Source organism: Pleuronectes platessa, chromosome 6 (genome assembly GCF_947347685.1).
Source record: "Pleuronectes platessa chromosome 6, fPlePla1.1, whole genome shotgun sequence".
NCBI lineage: Eukaryota > Metazoa > Chordata > Actinopteri > Pleuronectiformes > Pleuronectidae > Pleuronectes > Pleuronectes platessa.
Window position 1 is genome coordinate 1,856,056 of NC_070631.1, and position 21,084 is coordinate 1,877,139.

The 21,084-nt window shown below is 46.4% G+C and overlaps 2 protein-coding genes across 2 annotated transcripts in view; both read left to right on the forward strand.

Moving 5' to 3' along the window:
- Positions 1-1,320: 1,320 nt before the first annotated feature.
- slc35a2 (solute carrier family 35 member 2) lies at positions 1,321-15,862 on the forward strand. Its single transcript, XM_053424910.1, has 6 exons — positions 1,321-1,654; positions 2,776-2,958; positions 5,555-5,706; positions 5,979-6,101; positions 8,269-8,852; positions 15,485-15,862. The coding sequence occupies exons 1-6, from the start codon at positions 1,591-1,593 to the stop codon at positions 15,510-15,512; spliced, it is 1,134 nt and encodes a 377-aa protein (XP_053280885.1). The 5' UTR covers positions 1,321-1,590; the 3' UTR covers positions 15,513-15,862.
- Positions 15,863-18,692: 2,830 nt separating this feature from the next.
- slc6a8 (solute carrier family 6 member 8) overlaps positions 18,693-21,084 on the forward strand; it is a 23,410-nt gene continuing 21,018 nt past the window's right edge. The window contains exon 1 of the mRNA XM_053424873.1: positions 18,693-19,745. Coding sequence (XP_053280848.1) covers positions 19,418-19,745 — 328 coding nt within the window. The 5' untranslated portion in view covers positions 18,693-19,417. The remainder of the gene's footprint in view (positions 19,746-21,084) is intronic.

Here is a 21,084-nt window from a genome sequence, read left to right on the forward strand (position 1 = left end):
CATCGTGTCCTGGTTCTTTATTCAACAGTGAAGTCTCATCACAAGCAAAGATGCTGGAAGTGCTGCAGTGCCCCTACTGGAGAGGTTTTATAACTGCATGGGGAAAAAGTTCAGTCAGATTAAAATACTCATAAAGAAGCTAAGAAATTGGTTTAATATTCTTTTAATAGTTTTAGATATATTTAATTTTGGAGACATTTTTGAAGTGTGTCATGGAAGAATCCCTGATTTCTCAAACTCTCTTAAGTCACGTTTGTAAGAAGAATCGTTCTTTTATTCAACAGTTATTTTCATTATCAACACATCTTTTATTTTTCTTTAATAATCAATAAATCCATGATCATTAAAGTATTGTTTTGATTTAAAGTGATGACAAAGAAGAAGCTCCACTGGATTTCCCAGTGTTTTCCAGGTGAACTGGTTTCATCAGAACATTCAGAAGCTTCACCTGCAGCGTCATGTTAAACAGCCTCAGCCTGTAGTTCTCTACTCCACCAACAGGCGGCGTTCGACACCAGCCACGTCTGGCAGGTGAGGTGTCACTCCGCAGCCAATAGGATTCGTCCCTGGTCAACATGAGGGGGAACAAGGATGTGACTGTTGTATTGTTTGCAGGGTCAGAGAGGAGGAGGAGGAGGAAGAGGATGAAGAGGTCTCACTCCGACTGTTTATTCAGGCGCCAAATCTGTTCAAACCTGCGACTCAAGTAACTGATGTACAACTTTCAGAAAATGCAGTTCAGTGCAGGTCTGAGATCAGTTTAACAGACATAACGATAAGATGAGAAACTCGTTACAGCAGCAGAAGGTCAGAGTGAGGTTGACAAGAAACGTGGGAAAGTATAAAAATACAATAAACAGGCAATAAAATAAAAAAAGAGAATAAGTACATAAAATACAACTTTCGCTGTAGACAGAAAACTTTACTCGTAGAGAAACGTACTGAGGTAAAATAGAACCATAAACACACATTTTTACAGTGAAAACCACAATGTCAAAACCCTACATGACAACAAAACACAACAGAATGAACTGATTCAGCGTTACTAATCAATAATAAACGTAATTATCCGATAATAATGATAAATGTGTATTTATGTGTTTTCAGTTTTTTGGGACAGTAGTTTTGACAGCTGCTAAAAAATATAGTTTTATTATTATTATTATTATGTTGTTAGTAAATTTGTACCTCTTTATTTTGAATACAGGACTAGTAGTAGTATTTTAAATTGTAGTATTTCACTGAAAGGCCCGAGCACTTCCTGTTGTGTGTTTTTTTACATCCGAGTGGCTCCTCCTGTCATCGGAGGGATCTCTGCTGTAGTTCTCTTCCGGGACACCTCAGAACCTGCACGGTGACTTCTACTCTCATGTCCCCGGTTCTTCCCCCGTGTCTCCTCGGTCCTCAGCCCCGCTCTGACCCGCCGCTCCGAGCACTCTATCCCGGACGAAACAGAAAGCTCTCCCCCGGTCCTCGCTGCTCCGGCTGGGTCTGAACCGTGAGCCGGGGCTAGCTGGGAGGCTAGCGGGGTGTTAGCAGCGCAGGCGGCCGGGAGAAGGCTCGGTCCGGTCGGACAGAAGGAGCGAAGGTATGGGAGGAGGGAACCACAACAAGGAGGTGGAGGAGAAGACAGCGACCCGGGGCCAGAGTGATGGTGAGCCGGGGAGAGAGACAGCCGAGAGCCGGGGGGCTCTGTGTGTGTGTGTGTGTGTGTGTGTGTGTGTGTGTGTGTGTGTGTGTGTGTGTGTGTGTGTGTGTGTGTGTGTGTGTGTGTGTGTGTGTGTGTGTGTGTGTGTGTGTGTGTGTGTGTGTGTTTTGTCTACATATTGGTGAGATAGGGGGGGGAGAGAGAGTTTTGTCTACAAATGGGTGTGTTTGTGTGAGATAAAGTGTGTGTCCTTGTCCTCCTCTATTCAGCAGTGTGTGTGTTTGTGTGTGTTTGTGTGTGTTTGTGTGTGTGTGTGTGTTTGTGTGTGTTTTGTCTACATATTGGTGTGTGTGAGATTCGGGGGGGGGGGGAGAGAGTTTTGTCTACATATGGGTGTGTTTGTGTGAGATAAAGTGTGTGTCCTTGTCCTCCTCTATTCAGCAGTGTGTGTGTTTTCAGGTGTGGTTCAATTGTTAGAGAGCTGGGGACGTGACACTCACTCACACACACACACTCACACACACAGACACACACAGTGTCCTCACAGCTCATATCAGAGGTTGGAGATACATCTTGTAAATCTTGAATCTCTGGTTTGACGGTTGGGGATTGAACCCTCCGAGTCTGAGACAATAACACAAACTTGTTCCTGTCAACGTGAAACAATCAGAGTCTGTGAGGACGAGTTTCAGTCATGGAGAATAAAACTGGTTTCTCACTCAAAGCCGAGCCCTCGCACTCTGGTGAACATCTGGGGTTGTCGGTTAGATGCCTGTTGATTCACCTGTGCACTTCCTCAACCATCAGGAACTGTCCTGGGACCAGTTTGCTGCCGACCACTTGAGGAACACACTATGAAAACAAAGTGTACATTTAATGAAGGGATATTTTCTTTGGTCTGAAGCTTGGGGCAGATAGGTCGAGTTGAAACAACTTCCTGTTTCATGGCCTAATGTTTCCCAAAAGCTTCTTTGTTGACCATTGTAGGAGCAGCTTATTCCCCCCCATGACCCCATGACCCCCGAACACTCTTGACTGAGAAGAAGAAGTGACCTTTAACTAAACAGGTGCTCGATGTCGTGCTGGTTTCTCATTGGACGTCTGATGTGTGTGTTTGTGTTGTGCAGTGAACAAACGGCTGAAGTACGTGAGCCTGGTGGTGCTCGTGTTCCAGAACGCGTCGCTCATCCTCAGCATCCGGTATGTCCGCACGCTGCCGGGGGAGCGCTTCTTCACCACCTCCGCCGTGGTCATGGCCGAGCTCCTGAAGGTCCTGACGTGTCTGCTCATCATCCTGCTGCAGAAGAGACGTAAGTTCATCAGACACACTGAGGGAGCTACACGTCCGAGACAGGAGAGGAGACAGGAGAGGAGACAGGTGAGGAGACAGGTGAGGAGACAGGAGAGGAGACAGGTTAGGAGACAGGAGAGGAGACAGGAGAGGAGACATGAGAAGAGACAGGAGAGGAGACATGAGAAGAGACAGGAGAGGAGACAGGAGAGGAGACAGGAGAGGAGACAGGTGAGGAGACAGGTTAGGAGACAGGAGAGGAGACAGGAGAGGAGACAGGTGAGGAGACAGGTGAGGAGACAGGTGAGGAGACAGGAGAGGAGGCAGGAGAGGAGGCAGGAGAGGGGACAGGTGAGGAGACAGGTGAGGAGGCAGGAGAGGAGGCAGGAGAGGAGGCAGGAGAGGGGACAGGTGAGGAGACAGGTGAGGAGACAGGTGAGGAGACAGGAGAGGGGACAGGTGAGGGGACAGGAGAGGGGACAGGTGAGGGGACAGGAGAGGGGACAGGAGAGGGGACAGGAGAGGGGACAGGTGAGGAGACAGGTGAGGGGACAGGAGAGGAGACAGGAGAGGAGGCAGGAGAGGAGACAGGAGAGGAGACAGGCTAGGAGACAGGTGAGGAGACATGTGAGGGGACAGGAGAGGGGACAGGAGAGGGGACAGGTGAGGAGACAGGTGAGGGGACAGGAGAGGGGACAGGTGAGGAGACATGTGAGGGGACAGGAGAAGGGACATGTGATGAGACACGTGAGGGGACAGGTGAGGACACAGGTGAGGAGTAAGGAGAAGAGACAGGTTAGGGGACAGGAGAGGATACAGGTTAGGGGACAGGAGAGGAGACAGGTGAGGACACAGGTGAGGGGACAGGAGAAGGGACATGTGATGAGACAGGTTAGGAGACACCTGAGGGGACAGGAGAGGAGACAGGTGAGGAGACAGGAGAAGAGACAGGTTAGGGGACAGGATAGGATACAGGTTAGGAGACACGCGAGGGGACAGGTTAGGAGACACGCGAGGGGACAGGTTAGGAGACACGCGAGGGGACAGGTTAGGAGACACGCGAGGGGACAGGATAGAGGCGAGGGGACACGTTAGGGGACAGGAGAGGAGACAGGTGAGGACACAGGTGAGGAGACAAGAGAAGAGACAGGTAAGGGGACAGGATACAGGTTAGGGGATAGGAGAGGAGTCAGAAGAGGAGACAGGTTAGGAGACAGGCGAGGGGACAGGTTAGGAGACAGGCGAGGGGACAGGATAGAGGCGAGGGGACAGGGGACAGGATAGAGGAGAGGGGACAGGATAGAGGAGAGGGGACACGCGAGGGGACAGGATAGAGGAGAGGGGACACGCGAGGGGACAGGATAGAGGAGAGGGGACACGCGAGGGGACAGGATAGACGAGAGGGGACAGGATAGACGAGAGGGGACACGCGAGGGGACAGGATAGACGCGAGGGGACAGGATAGACGAGAGGGGACAGGATAGACGAGAGGGGACACGCGAGGGGAAAGGATAGAGGAGAGGAGACACGCGAGGGGAAAGGATAGAGGAGAGGAGACACGCGAGGGGAAAGGATAGAGGAGACACGCGAGGGGAAAGGATAGAGGAGACACGCGAGGGGAAAGGATAGAGGAGACACGCGAGGGGAAAGGATAGAGGAGACACGCGAGGGGACAGGATAGAGGAGACACGCGAGGGGACAGGATAGAGGAGACACGCGAGGGGACAGGATAGAGGAGACACGCGAGGGGAAAGGATAGAGGAGACACGCGAGGGGACAGGATAGAGGAGACACGCGAGGGGACAGGATAGAGGAGACACGCGAGGGGACAGGATAGAGGAGACACGCGAGGGGAAAGGATAGAGGAGACACGCGAGGGGAAAGGATAGAGGAGACACGCGAGGGGACAGGATAGAGGAGACACGCGAGGGGAAAGGATAGAGGAGACACGCGAGGGGAAAGGATAGAGGAGACACGCGAGGGGACAGGATAGAGGAGACACGCGAGGGGACAGGATAGAGGAGACACGCGAGGGGAAAGGATAGAGGAGACACGCGAGGGGAAAGGATAGAGGAGACACGCGAGGGGACAGGATAGAGGAGACACGCGAGGGGAAAGGATAGAGGAGACACGCGAGGGGAAAGGATAGAGGAGACACGCGAGGGGAAAGGATAGAGGAGACACGCGAGGGGACAGGATAGAGGAGACACGCGAGGGGAGAGGAGAGGATACAGGTTAGGGGACAGGAGAGGAGACAGGTTAGGAGACATGTGAGGAGACATGTTAGGGGACAGGTCACTTTTGGTTTTACTCTTCACTGGTTGTTCTCGTGACTTTAGGTCCGACTTCGCTGAATCATCTTCTCGTGTCTTTGAATGAATAAAGCAGTTGTTTTTGTTTTCTGATGTTTTATTGACTCAAACATAATGAAGATTAATAAAGAAAATAATTTAAAGATTGGAAAAGATCAAAACCCACAACTCAGAGTACAGACTGTATATAAAGAGCATCCGTCTCCTCCTGTTGGACAAAATGCAGCTGAGGTGGGACGGTCTCTGCGTTTGGACGTTAGCGTCCCGAGGCCTGTGATTCATCGTCTGTCCCTCTGTCTTCAGTGAACGTGAAGGAGACGGTGTTGTTCCTGCTGGACGCCATCGTGTTCCAGTACAAGGACACTCTGAAGCTGTCCGTCCCTTCGCTCATCTACACGCTGCAGAACAACCTGCAGTACGTCGCCATCTCCAACCTGCCCGCCGCCTCCTTCCAGGTCTGACACAGGCCACGCCCACAGGACACGTCTTAGTTTGTCACCTGCTGTCAACCTGCAGATTGTTGTCACTTCCTGTCTGTAGCTGTGAGCCCACTGGACGTTAATCACACATAAGTAGTTTAATTTTGTCAAGTTTTTGCCACTGTAGCTTTTCTGAACCACAGGAGGACACTGTTTATTTGCAGGGGACTATTTTCAGCTGCGTATGAATCTCCATGTTGGATGAGTGTATGAAATATGATCTATGATAACGTGTCTCTGTCCCTCAGGTGACGTATCAGCTGAAGATCCTCACCACAGCTCTGTTCAGTGTCATGATGCTCAGAAAGTCTCTGTCCAAAGTCCAGTGGGTGTCTCTGCTACTGCTGTTCGCTGGAGTCGCCATCGTACAGGTACGTCCTGTCTCCTAACCTGTCTCCTCTCCTGTCCCCTAAGCTGTCTCCTCTCGTGTCTCCTCTCATCGCACGTCTCCTCACCTGTCTCCTCACCTGTCTCCTCTCCTGTCTCCTCTCTTGTCGCACATCTCCTCACCTGTCTCCTCTCCTGTCTCCTCTCCTGTCTCCTCTCCTGTCTCCTCACCTGTCTCCTCTCCTGTCTCCTCTCCTGTCTCCTCTCCTGTACCCTCACCTGTCTCCTCACCTTTATCCTCTCCTGTCCCCTAACCTGTCCCCTCACGTGTCTCCTCTCCTGTCTCCTCACCTGTCTCCTCTCCTGTCTCCTCTCCTGTCTCCTCTCCTGTCTCCTCACCTGTCTCCTCACCTGTCTCCTCTCGTGTCTCCTCTCATCGCACATCTCCTCACCTGTCTCCTCACCTGTCTCCTCACCTGTCTCCTCTCTTGTCGCACATCTCCTCACCTGTCTCCTCACCTGTCTCCTCTCCTGTCTCCTCTCCTGTCTCCTCACCTGTCTCCTCACCTGTCTCCTCACCTGTCTCCTCTCCTATATCCTCTCCTGTCCCCTAACCTGTCCCCTCACGTGTCCCCTCACGTGTCTCCTCTCCTGTCTCCTCTCCTGTCTCCTCACCTGTCTCCTCTCCTGTCTCCTCTCCTGTCTCCTCACCTGTCTCCTCACCTGTCTCCTCACCTGTCTCCTCTCCTGTCTCCTCTCCTGTCTCCTCTCCTGTATCCTCTCCTGTCCCCTAACCTGTCCCCTCACGTGTCTCCTCTCCTGTCTCCTCTCCTGTCTCCTCACCTGTCTCCTCACCTGTCTCCTCACCTGTCTCCTCACCTGTCTCCTCTCCTGTCTCCTCACCTGTCTCCTCACCTGTCTCCTCACCTGTCTCCTCTCCTGTACCCTCACCTGTCCCCTCACCTGTCTCCTCACCTGTCTCCTCACCTGTCTCCTCTCCTGTCTCCTCACCTGTCTCCTCACCTGTCTCCTCTCTTGTCGCACATCTCCTCACCTGTCTCCCGTCTTTATGTCAATTCCCCTTTTCTGTCTCTGGTGTTCTGAGTATTTTGAAGGTCACCGTGTCTACAGGTGCACGTCCCTCCTACTTACTGTACATTAGCATTAATCTTCCTCGATGGAGTCCATTAGAATCGATTTATTAAAAAAGCAACATTTAGTAATCGATGAGTCGGCTCTGTTATACTGCACGACACACAGGGGCAGCGTCTCCTGGGGGGGGGGGGTTGTGTAGCTCACGTGAAGACGTGGTCGGCTCTCAGGAGGAACCAGTGTGTTGAAACAGGATCAGGGGTCAGCAGGAGGAGACCAGGATCACGGCTAAACCCCAGCGGCCATGTTTGAGATCAGTTTAGACGGGAGAGGTGATAAGGTGAGGACAGGGCGTCGGGACAGCAGCAGGCCTGCAGGGGGTGTGAAGGTGTGGACAGTTCAACGTGTGCTCTCTGAAAGGTCAACCAACAGCTTCTGAAACTCCAATAGTAAAATGGACGGAGGCTGTTTACACTCAGGATTTACTCTTCAACCTTCTCTACACACCTGCAGGGCAGCGGGGGGGCGTCCGCCTCAGTGTCTCTCACCTGCAGAGGACATCGGGCGAATCCAGGGCCTGTCACTCAAGTTACACCAGGACACGCCGTGTCCGTGTTTATGTCAACACAGTGATCAGGTTAAATATCGACAAACATCAGTGTTGTGCCATTGGAGTGTTTATGAACTATTTAAAGTAGATTATAAATACAAAACACTTTTTAACTTAAAAATATGAATAATATATGAACTGTTAACAAAAGTTTACACTCTATAGTCGACAAGTACCTTGAGGGAAAGTTGAAAATAACTTTGAAGACAGAGTTCAAGAGGACGTGAAACCGTTAAGAGGTAAACGGGAGGGGGGGGGGGGGCGCGCAGTCTGCCCGGGGGGTCCGGCTGCATGATTTGTTGCTGTTATTTATTTCAATCGGCTCAGGCACCTGGTGAAGCACCAAAGTCTGCGTTGCATTTCGGTCCGGGTAGGTACCGGTTGTATTGGAACCGGTTCTCGGTACCCGACTCTACTCGTGGACACGTATGACTGATTGATTGATTTGTGTGTGAGTGAACAGACGGCTGGTCAATGATTGAGCTGATTGGTCGATCTCTCCTGTGCAGGTGCAGCAGCAGGAGGGGAACAAGGAGGCGTCGGACAGCTCCAACCAGAACTACATGGTGGGTCTGATCGCCGTCGTGATCAGCTGCCTGTCCTCGGGCTTCGCTGGTGTTTACTTTGAGAAGATCCTGAAGGGGACCTCCGCCTCCGTCTGGGTGAGGAACGTGCAGCTGGGGATCTTCGGCATGGCGCTCGGCATGCTGGGACTGTGGTGGAACGACGGCCCCGCTGTGGCCGAGCACGGCTTCATGTTCGGCTACACCGACATGGTGTGGTGCGTCATCTTCAACCAGGCGTTCGGCGGGCTGCTGGTGGCCGTGGTGGTGAAGTACGCCGACAACATCCTCAAGGGCTTCGCCACGTCCTTCTCCATCATCGTGTCCACGGTGATGTCCATCTACCTTTTCAGTTTCCACGTGGACATGCTCTTCACGGTGGGGGCGGGGCTTGTCATCGGGGCCGTCTACATGTACAGCCTCCCCAAAGCGCCCGGCGGCGGCTCCTCGTTCCCGAGCTCCGTGCTGTCGCCATCGTCGGTGCTGCCGAAAACAGGGGGAGACGTGGAGTTGGAGGCGTTTCTGCCAAAGTCAGTGCTGGGGAAGTGACTTGCTCTCTCTCTCTCTCTCTCTCTCTCTCTCTCTCTCTCTCTCTCTCTCTCTCTCTCTCTCTCTCTCCCTCTCCCTCTGTGTGGCGATGCTCACTTCCTGTCTTCTCTCGTCGGAGTTAAAGGTCAAATTGCTGAGTTTCATCTGCTGCTCTCTCTCTCACCTGCGCTCTGTGAAGGTCGTCTGCTTGCTGAATCACACTCCTCACTTTCCCCCCCGACCATCTTTGACCTCCTGCTCATGTGCTCCTCCTCCATAACGCCACCTACCCCCCCCCCCCCCCCCCCTCCTCTGAGAACATGTAATGATGGTGAAGGGAGGGAAGGAGACGTTTTGTTTTCCTCCTCATCTTTTAAAAACTACTCACCTCTTCCTGATGGATCTATGCCGCCTCCTTCCTTCTCCTCCTGGGATTGACAGGACAAAAGAGGAGGTGACAAACTCCTCGCTTTCCAGCTCTGCCGCTCCCCTCTGTGGGGGGAGGAGTAGATGAAGGAGGTGAAGAAGGAGGGCAACGATCCAGATGTTTCCTCCTCCCTTCTGCTTTTTTCTTCTAATTACTAACCCCATGACTTTCCTCACCCTCCTCCTCAGAGATAACAGAGATGGCGTGACTCCTCCCCCTGCCGTCACCATCACAGTCCCACTGCTGAAAGCACATCAGTAGCAGGAGGAGGAGGATGAGGAGGGGGGGGGGGGAGGTCAGGGGGGGATACCCTGACCACCATCTGACTGTCTGTCTCCTGTGTTATTCGCCCTCTCTGCCTTAAACTCTTAACTAATTAAATGAACAGAGGAGAATCCTTAAGCTGATCAGAGATAATTTATTGATTATCATTGTTACTGAAGATGAACCAATCGAACGTTTTCACTGTGCAGCCGACACACGAGCAGCTTAACCTCTCAAACTTTACAGTAGGGTCATGTTGTAAAGTTTTTGACGTTGAAGACGATTGGTGTGTTACCCAGACAGAGGCTCCGCCCACACTTTTACATTTTACTTTTAAAGCTCTGAATCAGAGACTTCTATAAACGCTGGTGTCTCCTTTTAGTTTGAAAACTCAAACAGAAACTGAGATGCTCACGTCCACTTCCTGATTGGTTCTTATCAGTCACATGACTCGACCAACAGCGTCGCTCAGAGAAAATAAATCCCTGCTCTGACTCTTCACCACCACTGTTCCTTCTTCACTCTACTTCCTGTTTACGTCACATGACCAGTGGATGTGACTGGTTGTTAGAAGTTAAGCGATGATGTAATGATGCAACACGAGGTCATCACCTGTCGGTCATGTGACGTCGTGTTGAACGGAACTAAAGAACTTTAATCCTCATCAGATTCTAAATTTTAAATCCTACTTTGTTCAGATAAACTCGATCGCACAAAAACTTTGTGTTTGAACTCAACGTGGATATTTTGATGTGTCGAAACCTTTTTTAAAAATTGAATAATTGTTTATCAGCTGATCACATGACTCCGTTCCATTGATGGTGTTGGTTTCTGACCTGGAGGCGGGGCTTGTCGTGGGCGGGTTGATTCTGATGCACAGTGAAAACGTCTCGCGGATCAAACCAGTTCCCTGTCGGTTGGTGTCGGTTGGTGTCAGTTGGTGTCGGTTGGTGTCTGTGCTGCGGTGCTGGTCTGCAGACGGTCTGTGTGTCTGGTGCCTTTTCCTCTCATCTGTACAGAAGCCATGCTCCGTGTGGTCGCTGAGACGTTCACGCCAACGTCCTCTTTGTTCTGCTTTAAGAGACCGACCCAGCTCACGGAGCGCCGTTAATTCACCGGTCCCAGTCACAATGTTTGTTCTCACCAAAGCTGTCGTGCTGCAGGCGTCTCGTTGAAGACGACGTCCTGCAGCGGCGTCCTGAATGTTCTTCTGCTCGTGTGTGTGTGGATCATAGTCCAGGTGGATGATGGGAAGTTGTGTTCCTGCTTCTTGGCGTTTTTATTGTTGTTTGACTTTTTTTGGGGGGGGTGGGGGGGTTTCATTGTTGTTGTTTTTTGTCTCCAGATCGATTGAAGTTGATGACGAGTTTAACGCGAGAATGTGTTTTTTTTATCTGGGCGTGGTTTCCACTGATGGTGGTGGGGGTGGGCGGGGTTAACACTACACACAGCTCTGAACTGAGGAAGCCCACAGCCGACGCTCGGTTTAAGATAAAAGATGAAGTAGCTTTAAAACAGACAGAAACACAACAAAGACAGAAATGACATCATTTTTCTGAGATTGATGTTTGTTATAATTAGATCTTTAATTTTATTTTTTTACGTGCAAATTTCTAATCTGGAAAACAGTTTGACTTTGTTCTTATTTGATTACTCACAAGCTTGATTAGTTAAACTAGTTACGCTTCATCACTTTCCATATTTGCATCGAGGTGTTCATTTATTGATTCTCCTTTTTTAAATTTTCAGTTTATAATGATTAAATCACCAGAGAATATTCAACACTTAAAAATTCCTAACTTTATTTTCTGATAAACGATCTTCAACTTGTCAAAATCTGGTTTTAATTTATTACTACAATAATTTGAAGACATAAATTAGCTCCCTCTGCTGGTGAGTTTACTGAGTCTCTCCCAATAAAGTTGTTGAGTTTAAACTTTTTTGGACCAAATAAGAAAAGTTTGTATTATTTTAACCCAAAAGATCTGTGTTTAATCAAACTATATAAATCTGCTGAGCTGAAACATTTTAAAAAGCACAATGATTGATTTAAAAAAATAATTTTAGGAGTAAACTGGATCAGTTTTATTTTTTGTATTTCATCTCAACATGAAATAACAGAATTTATTAATGCGTCAAACATTTTATTCTTATTTATTTTATAATGGCGTCATTTTTCCTTCACTTCAATGTGGAGACAACTACAACTTGTTGTGTTTTTCATCAGAATCTGTTTACTTTTAATATAATGAATCAAACTGTGAAGGGATTAAAATATATATATTATTTTTCATATAGTTATTTTCTCTTTTTTTTTTAAGTATGACCAGGCGTGTCTGCTGGGAAAGACTCTAAGTTCTTTAAAACCAAGTCACTTGTTTTATTCAATGTGGAAATAAAACTGGCTGTTGGTTTATTTTCTCGGTGGTGGTGAACAAACAGGAAGAGGAAACGTAGCAGGAAGCTTCTGTGATGACCAATCAGAGCTGCTCTTCTCCGTTAAGTTAGAAAAATATAAAATATGATCAGAATATATCAAAGTGTCAGATTTTAAGATTCAGCCGTCACTGATGGCAACACATTTGTTTTATTTGAGTTAGGAAGCCAAGAGCGGTCGTTGTTTTTTATTCAGTTGTCTTGGGTTTAATCATATATATTTATAAGCATGACATATATGTGTATATGTGTGTTAGGGTAAGGAGGTTAGAAAAGATTTTCAGTTTTTCAATCATTACGAGATAATTATCAAATCTTAATTTAACAAGTTAATATTTAAAACTGTCCGCTCAGGGCTTCCGTTAATAAGCCTTTTTTTCTTCTGTTGTAAAATTTGAACAAAATATTGACATTAAAGAAATCTATGAATTTGTAGAATCTACAGATTTTTTGTTTCATTCGAAGTTTTGCACAAAACTCATTAAATTGATCAAAATACTTTGAATTGAATTAAAAATTCTGAAATTCTGTTTTGGCAAATTATATTTTCTTTTTTTCCTGTTGATTCATTTTTATATCTATATATTTTTTTCTGGACCTGTTCCAGCTGAGAGTGTTGAGCGCCACCTGCTGGCGCTTTGAAAATATCCTGTGACTGAAGTAGTTCTCAAACAACTGTGGGAGGATTTGTTTTGTCTCACCGGATCTTTTATAACTTCCTCTTCCTGCCTGGAAGTGATTTTGAGGAAATATGTGCGTTTCCGCCAAACAGATTCATCACTGATCAGTTATTTTGCACTTTGATTGTTGATTCGTACCAATGCCTCTGAATTTGTACATAACTTCTCTTGGTAAATTTTTATATAAACAAGGATATGGACTCAAAAACTCTGGAGTTTGTCTTAATTTGTAGGAGACGTGCAGGAAGTTTCCATCTAACTTACCTTCACTACTGCATGTGTCTTCCTGTTTCCACATATATCAGTGTATATAAAGACACTATCAGTGACTGTATATAGAGACGATCAGTGACTGTATATAGACGATCAGTGACTGTATATAAAGACACTATCAGTGACTGTATATATAGATGATCAGTGACTATATATAGAGACGATCAGTGACTGTCTATAGAGACGATCAGTGACTGTATATAGACGATCAGTGACTGTATATGGAGACGATCAGTGACTGTATATAGACGATCAGTGACTGTATATAAAGACAATCAGTGACTGTATATATAGACGATCAGTGACTGTATATAGAGACAATCAGTGACTGTATATAGAGACGATCAGTGACTGTATATAGACGATCAGTGACTGTATATATAGACGATCACTGACTTTATATAGAGACGATCAGTGACTGTATATAGACGATCAGTGACTGTATATAGACGATTAGTGTCTGTATATAGAGCCGACCAGTGACTGTATATATAGACGATCAGTGACTGTATATATAGACGATCAGTGACTATATATAGAGACCATCAGTGACTGTATATAGAGACGATCAGTGACTGTATATAGACGATCAGGGACTGTATATTGAGACCATCAGTGACTATATATAGAGACCATCAGTGATTGTATATAGACCATCAGTGACTATATATAGACGATCAGTGACTGTATATATAGACAATCAGCGACTGTATATAGAGACCATCAGTGACTGTATATAAAGACGATTAGTGACTGTATATAGAGACGATCACTGACTGTATATAGACGATTAGTGTCTGTATATAGACGATCAGTGACTGTATATTGAGACCATCAGTGACTATATATAGAGACCATCAGTGACTGTATATAGACGATCAGTGACTGTATATAGACGATCAGTGACTATATTGAGACCATCAGTGACTATATATAGAGACCATCAGTGACTGTATATAAAGACGATCAGTGACTGTATATAAAGACGATTAGTGACTGTATATATAGACGATCAGTGACTGTATATATAGACGATCAGTGACTGTATATAGACAATCAGCGACTGTATATAGAGACCATCTGTGACTGTATATAAAGATGATCAGTGACTGTATATAAAGACGATCAGTGACTGTATATAGACAATCAGCGACTGTATATAGAGACCATCTGTGACTGTATATAAAGATGATCAGTGACTGTATATAAAGACGATTAGTGACTGTATATAAAGACGATCAGTGACTGTATACAAAGACGATTAGTGACTGTATATATAGACGATCAGTGACTGTATATTGAGACCATCAGTGACTATATATAGAGACCATCAGTGACTGTATATAAAGACGATCAGTGACTGTATATAAAGACGATTAGTGACTGTATACATAGACAATCAGTGACTCTATATATAGACAATCAGCGACTGTATATAGAGACGATCAGTGACTGTATATAGAGACCATCAGTGACTGTATATAAAGATGATCAGTGACTGTATATAGAGACCATCAGTGACTGTATATAAAGATGATCAGTGACTGTATATATAGACGATCAGTGACTGTATATAGACAATCAGCGACTGTATATAGAGACCATCTGTGACTGTATATAAAGATGATCAGTGACTGTATATAGAGACCATCAGTGACTGTATATAAAGACGACCAGTGACTGTATATAGACAATCAGCGACTGTATATAGAGACCATCAGTGACTGTATATAGACGATCAGTGACTGTATATTGAGACCATCAGTGACTATATATAGAGACCATCAGTGACTGTATATAAAGACGATCAGTGACTGTATATAAAGACGATTAGTGACTGTATATATAGACGATCAGTGACTGTATATAAAGATGATCAGGGACTGTATATATAGACGATCAGTGACTGTATATAGACAATCAGCGACTGTATATAGAGACCATCTGTGACTGTATATAAAGATGATCAGTGACTGTATATAGAGACCATCAGCGACTCTATATAGAGACGATCAGTGACTGTATATAGAGACCATCAGTGACTGTATATAAAGACGACCAGTGACTGTATATATAGACGATCAGTGACTTTATATAGACGATCAGTGACTGTATATAATTAAAATGCAGCAGGGGGCACCCACCATTTATCTTTATGAACTGCCTTCTTATATTCATAAGTGGATGATAAAAAAAATATTCTCTTTTGTAGTTTTTCCTTTAAATGAGCTAAGTAAAATTAAAGATGTCATCATCAAAAACTTTTAGTTAGTCACTGTAATGTTATGACATTAAGATCAGCTGATCAACTCATATCATCTGACTTCTACTCTAACGCCACCATGAGGTTGACACATGTGGTCTTGAATTAAGGGAAATCTAGTCTTATCCAACAAACCTGTTTGAAGGGGAACAGTCTTACCATCATCTCTCCTCTCTCTCTCTCTCTCTCTCTCTCTCTCTCTCTCTCTCTCTCTCTTAATCTCTCTATCTATTTATTTATTTATCTATCTATCTATCTTCCTCCCTCACTCCTCCTGTATCTGTCGTTCAGGTTTGCAGGTAAGGAGAAAGGATCCTGAGAGGACGAGTGGATCTGAGAGACGTCTGATGGACATTTGGACAAAAGCTGCTGAGCTCTCAGAATGCCTGAAAATCTAAACCTGGACTATACAGTGTTATTTTAATTTTCTTATTAGGGCCCGAGCACCGAACGGTGGGAGGCCCTGTTGAAATTGTAAGGATTCTTCTTAGCAAATTAGTAAAATCTTAGTAAATTAGAAATTGGTGAAAATGTACGTATTCTGGAGTATTTGGAAATGGGTGCGGCAAAAAAGCTCAACAGCACCACCTACGGGAAAGCCCCTCATTTAGCATTCACCGGTCCTCACTAAAATGAGGACAGTTGTGTACCATCTGAATGTCCCCCCACCCCCCCCCCCCCCCCCCCCCCCCCGAAGACATTCAGATGGTTTTAAGGGATGGGCGTGGCAAAATACCTGACTAGCGCCCCCTAAAGGGCAGAATCTAATCAGAACAAGATGGAGATCTAAACTTACTTGATTTTCAACTTTTCGTGATACCGTGTGACCTGGGCGTGGCGTCAAAGTTAGATTAGACGCCATCAAAACACGAGCTTCTATATCTCAGACATATTTGGTCCAATCAAGTCCAAACTAGAAATGTAAGACAAGACTTTAAAAACACATCGCCACCTGCTGGCTACAGGAAATGAAGCGTTTATCCTAGCGCAATATGAGCGCTCTCTCTTCACCGACCGCAACAGACTTGAAATTGCCTGTGCTCGGGCCCGTTAGAGCTACAACGTAGCCCTAGTTTACTAATTTTTTTTAATTCGTTATATATAAGGTAACACGCATCATTTCAAAAATTGTTTAGCATTTAATATATTTATTATTGAAAGATTAAAGTGCCTCATTTAAAGGGAAATTCTGACCTCACAGGTTTTATTCTGAAAGTTTTACAGTATTTTTAAATAAGCTTATATATGATGTGTATAAGTGTTTATTTTCTGTTAAAATACTTTTTTAAATCCTCAACAGGTTGTGAATGTGTTTCACCTCTGTGCCTTAAAAGTCTCCAGAAAAGTTTCAAACTGTTATTTATCTTGATGCAGTACTTTTGATTTTTTATTAAAGTGTTTTATCAGTTCTCTAAAAACATTAAACTGATTAAAAAAAACTCACAGTTTGTTTTTTTCTCACACTACGGTGGCCCTGAAGGCTCAACAAGCTCTGACGTCAGAAATCACATGAAGACTCATCTTCATTCAATAAACTGACTCGAGAACCTGAAGAGAAACTGGAAGAATTTTATTTCCCTCATTGGGCGTGACTTTCTGAATTTGGGTTCACGGATTTTTTTTTGTTTCAACCTTTTTTAAATTGATTCCTCAGTCGATCAGATTATTTTAGTGAAGAGTGAAAAAAATGTTTGATATTGGATGTAATTTTATTTAGTAGCCACCAGGGGGCGACAGACACTGTTTCAGTACAAGTCGCCATCCTGAGGCTCAACGAAGAAGAGAAACAACATAAATAAACAACAGGTGAATTATCAGAGATTAAAATCTGAGATTAAAATGATCTCAAACCAGCACGAATTAAAATCACAAGTTTCTCGAATTCAATGAAGAAAGAATCTTCATCTCTGCACAACTCTGCAGGTGTTAGTCAGGACCCCCCTGCAGTTGTTAGTCACACCCTCCCTCCACAAGTAATAATCAGCACCATCCCACAGAATACCAGGTATTGACTTGAGGTCATGACTCCTTTTAATTTCTAGGAAGTAGCTGGTAGCATAAACTGAAGTCAAGGAGGGCTCTATATATATACCAGCTATTAACTCCAAGCATCGTCAAGACTCCAGGACGCCCCCTGCTGGTTCCACTGTGCTGCTGGAAACGCTGGTGGATCTCAGACGTCTTCAGATACTTTGCTGAACTTGTGTCCTGATGTTCACTCCAACAGGAAACTGCAGAATATCGTGTCTCAGACTTCTTCACATTCATCGGAATTCACCAAACCAACAAACTCCTGTGTCGGTGATTTCAAAGGCTTTGTCAGTCACATGATAAGAAGTCGACTGATGGAGTCGTAGACAATCTTCCGTGTGCTGCATCGTGACATGTGACACGTACACGTCCTGATATCAGGTTCAATGTGTCTGAGGTGAAATCTTCGTCCAAAGTCGTAAAGAGTCTGTAAACTTGTTTTTCTCTTCTTCACAGCGACGGGACAAAGATCAACATGTGACACATCAACATGAAGCCGTTTCTTCTAGAGGAAGAGACAGAGGAACACTACTCCTGAAAGAGGTGGAGAAGAGGGAGGAAGAGTGGAGGGATGGAGGTTGAAGGATGGAGAGAGAGAGAGATAGACTGGGCGAGGAGGTAGAGAGAGAGAGAGAGAGGCTGTGTAGATAGAGAGCGTCAGAGAAGAGAGAGGTTGGGGCTTGAGAGAGATAGAGTGGGTGAGGAGGGAGAGAGAGAGAGAGAGAGAGAGAGAGAGAGAGAGAGAGAGAGAGAGGGAGAGAGAGAGAGAGAAAGGCTGTGTAGATAGAGAGATGTTTAGGGTAGAGAGAGATAGAGTGGGTGAGGAGGTAAAGAGAGAGAGGTTGAAGCATGAAGAGAGAGAGAGAGAGAGAGAGAGAGTGGGTGAGGAGAGAGAGGGTGGGTGAGGAGAGAGAGAGAGAAAGAGAGAGAGAGAGAGAGAGAGAGAGAGAGAGAGAGAGAGAGAGAGGCTGGGTGAGGAGAGAGAGAGAGATTGGAAGAGGAGAGCGAGAGAGAGAGGGTGGGTGAGGAGAGAGAGAGAGAGTGGATGAGGAGAGAGAGAAAGAGAGAGAGAGAGAGAGAGAGGGTGGGTGAGGAGAGAGAGAGAGAGAGAGAGAGAGAGAGAGGGTGGGTGAGGAGAGAGAGAGAGAGAGAGAGAGAGAGAGAGAGAGGGTGGGTGAGGAGAGAGAGAGAGAGAGCGCGCGGGGGGTTGAGGAGGTCGAAGTGGAGGGTGTGGGCGGGGTCTGTGACGTCACTGGACGCTCTCCTTTTAAGTCGCGGCTCACAGGGACGCAGCTGCAGAATTTAAACGTCCCGTTATCGTCCCGTCAGACCGCTCATTGCACCAGGAGCCGTTCAGCTGCCTCCGGACGTCTTCACCTCCTTCTGCCTTTTTTCCTCCTCCTTCATCTAATTCCTCCTCCTCGGATGGGGTCGCCTCCATTCCTCCACCGCCTGCACCGCCCGCCCGCCGCCCTCCGCCGGGACTGAAGCCGCTCGCAGTGAGTAGCAGGACGGTGTCCTCTCCGTCCTCTCCGTCCCTCCGGCCTCTGTCTCCTCCGTGACTCTCTGTTCTGATGCGATTCTTCAGACTCACATTCAAGTGTTTCGTGGATTGTTTTTGAAGGTCGTCGCCTGAGTGTCGGTGTAACAGCCGTTATCTTTATTTTCAACGTTTTATTGTCATTTCACCTGCGAGACGGGAGAGAAACCTTCGTCTTTACTGTGAGAACCTTTGATTTTTGTGTTTTTCTACTTTGAATCTGAAGAATCGATCAATAAAGCATCAGACTCGGGCTCCACTTGATATTATTCATATCACCAGTGCAGCAGAGACTCTGACCAAACTGAATTTACATTCAAACAGAAGAACTGTGTGAAAGTGAAGCAGGTTCTTCTCTGGTTTGAAACTGGGACTGAAGGAAGAATCGAAGTGATCCTTCACTGAAGAGACCAGCAAACATCCACCAGGATTAACAGCTGAGAGGAGCCGAGGTGTTTCTGTGGACTGCTCCTTTACTGACAGGACAGAACTTCACAGGAGATCAAGGGGATCAAGTATACACCTGGTTCCTCTCGGTTCCCTCCTGGTTTGTGGACTAGTCTGTGTCCTGGTCCCTGAGTAAGTCCTGCCTGGTTCCTGCCTGGTTCCTGCCTGGTTCCTGCCTGGTTCCTAACTGGTTCCTGCTCTGAGGGATGGAGAAGCAGACCCTTCCAGCCTCCTCCTGCTCACTGGTTCTCCTGGAGGAGACCAAAAAGAGCCCCCTTCTTATGTCCAATGGTGGCGGTCACCCCCCTGCGGCAGCTGCTAACGTCAGCCTCGTGGAAGGTCCTGGAGAAGGTGGCGGTGGAGCTTGTGTTGGTCTGGACAAGAAAGGAGGCGTGGTCACGAGGCCTCAGCCGGGATACCCTGAGCGTGAAACATGGACACGGCAGATGGACTTCATCATGTCCTGCGTTGGATTCGCTGTGGGACTCGGCAACGTGTGGAGGTTCCCGTACCTGTGCTACAAGAACGGAGGAGGTGAGGCCCAGTACACACACAAACACACAAACACACAAAACTCAAGCTCCGCCCCCTCACCAAGCCAGCTTCTGATTGGTTTGTTCATCAGTGTGTTTATCGCTCTCAGAACTTTCCTTGAAACCAGTTTGTCTTTTAAAGTAAACAGACTTTCGACTCATTCCTCCGGTTGTGAAGAAGTTTTAGTCGTTCACATCTGAACGGAAACAAGTAATCGATTTATGATTCAGTGATTGACAGATATGAATCAGTAGCTGTTCTGATCATCAATTAATCGTCAAACCAGGACTCTGGATTCTGTCCCAGCTCCACAGTGTCATCTGTGAAACGTCCTTTCCCATAATCCCTCACACCAGCTTGGCAGCCGGTAGAGGCTGTGTGGCTTTAAACACAGGGGGCGTGGTTTAAACAGGGGCGGGGCTTTGTTCAGTGTCAGTGTGGCTATCGATCAGAGTGACAGCAGCAGGTGTGTGTGTGTGTGTGTGTGTGTGTGTGTGTGTGTGTGTGTGTGTGTGTGTGTGTGTGTGTGTGTGTGTGTGTGTGTGTGTGTGTGTGTGTGTGTGTGTGTGTGTGTGTGTGTGTGTGTGTGTGTGTGTGTGTGTGTGTGTGTGTGTGTGTCCAGATCAGTTCGACATAATTAACAATTTGAGCCTGAGTAAAATGTCTTTAATTCGTCGGGTCTAGTTCTTCAAAAATCACAATACAAATCTATGTTGACCATGTTTTAACAAATCCTCTGAAAAACCTTCAGAATAAAAGTCCGTGTATGAGGATGAGAACAAACTCAAATAGACAAAGTGAAGAAACACAACAGATAGATAATATCATATTTCCACTGGTCCAAAAGAATAACAGACATGGTGTCAGCTTCTCCAGTGAGGGTTCTGTAAAGTTGAAGCTCTTTGGGTTTTTGGCCTGCGGGTCCCTTGAAGACGACCTGTGAAGAGTCTGTTTTTTATCTTCTTTAGTAGAGACTGTTGGATTGTGTGAATCACTTGGAGCAGAGGACGAGTCACAGCAGGGGGCCTCATCATTCCTCTCTCTCTTTCCAAACTAAACTTCACCAGCGGAGACAAACTGCTGCGAGAGAAAAGAAAAGATGTTTCTCCTCACCTGAAAAGGTCTCGTTCACACAGTCAGCCAGTTTGAGCTGGACAGCGGGGGGGAGAGAAGGGGGGAGGAGGAGGCGAGGGAAAGGTCTGCATGTTCACACAGAGAGGAGGAGGAGGAGGAGGAGGAGGAGGAGGAGGAGGTCTGACTAGTGTTAAATCACAGAGAAAAGGTTCTTGGAGCTGGACTCTGCTGTCCTGTCTGTAAAGGTTACCTCCTTCACACCGGA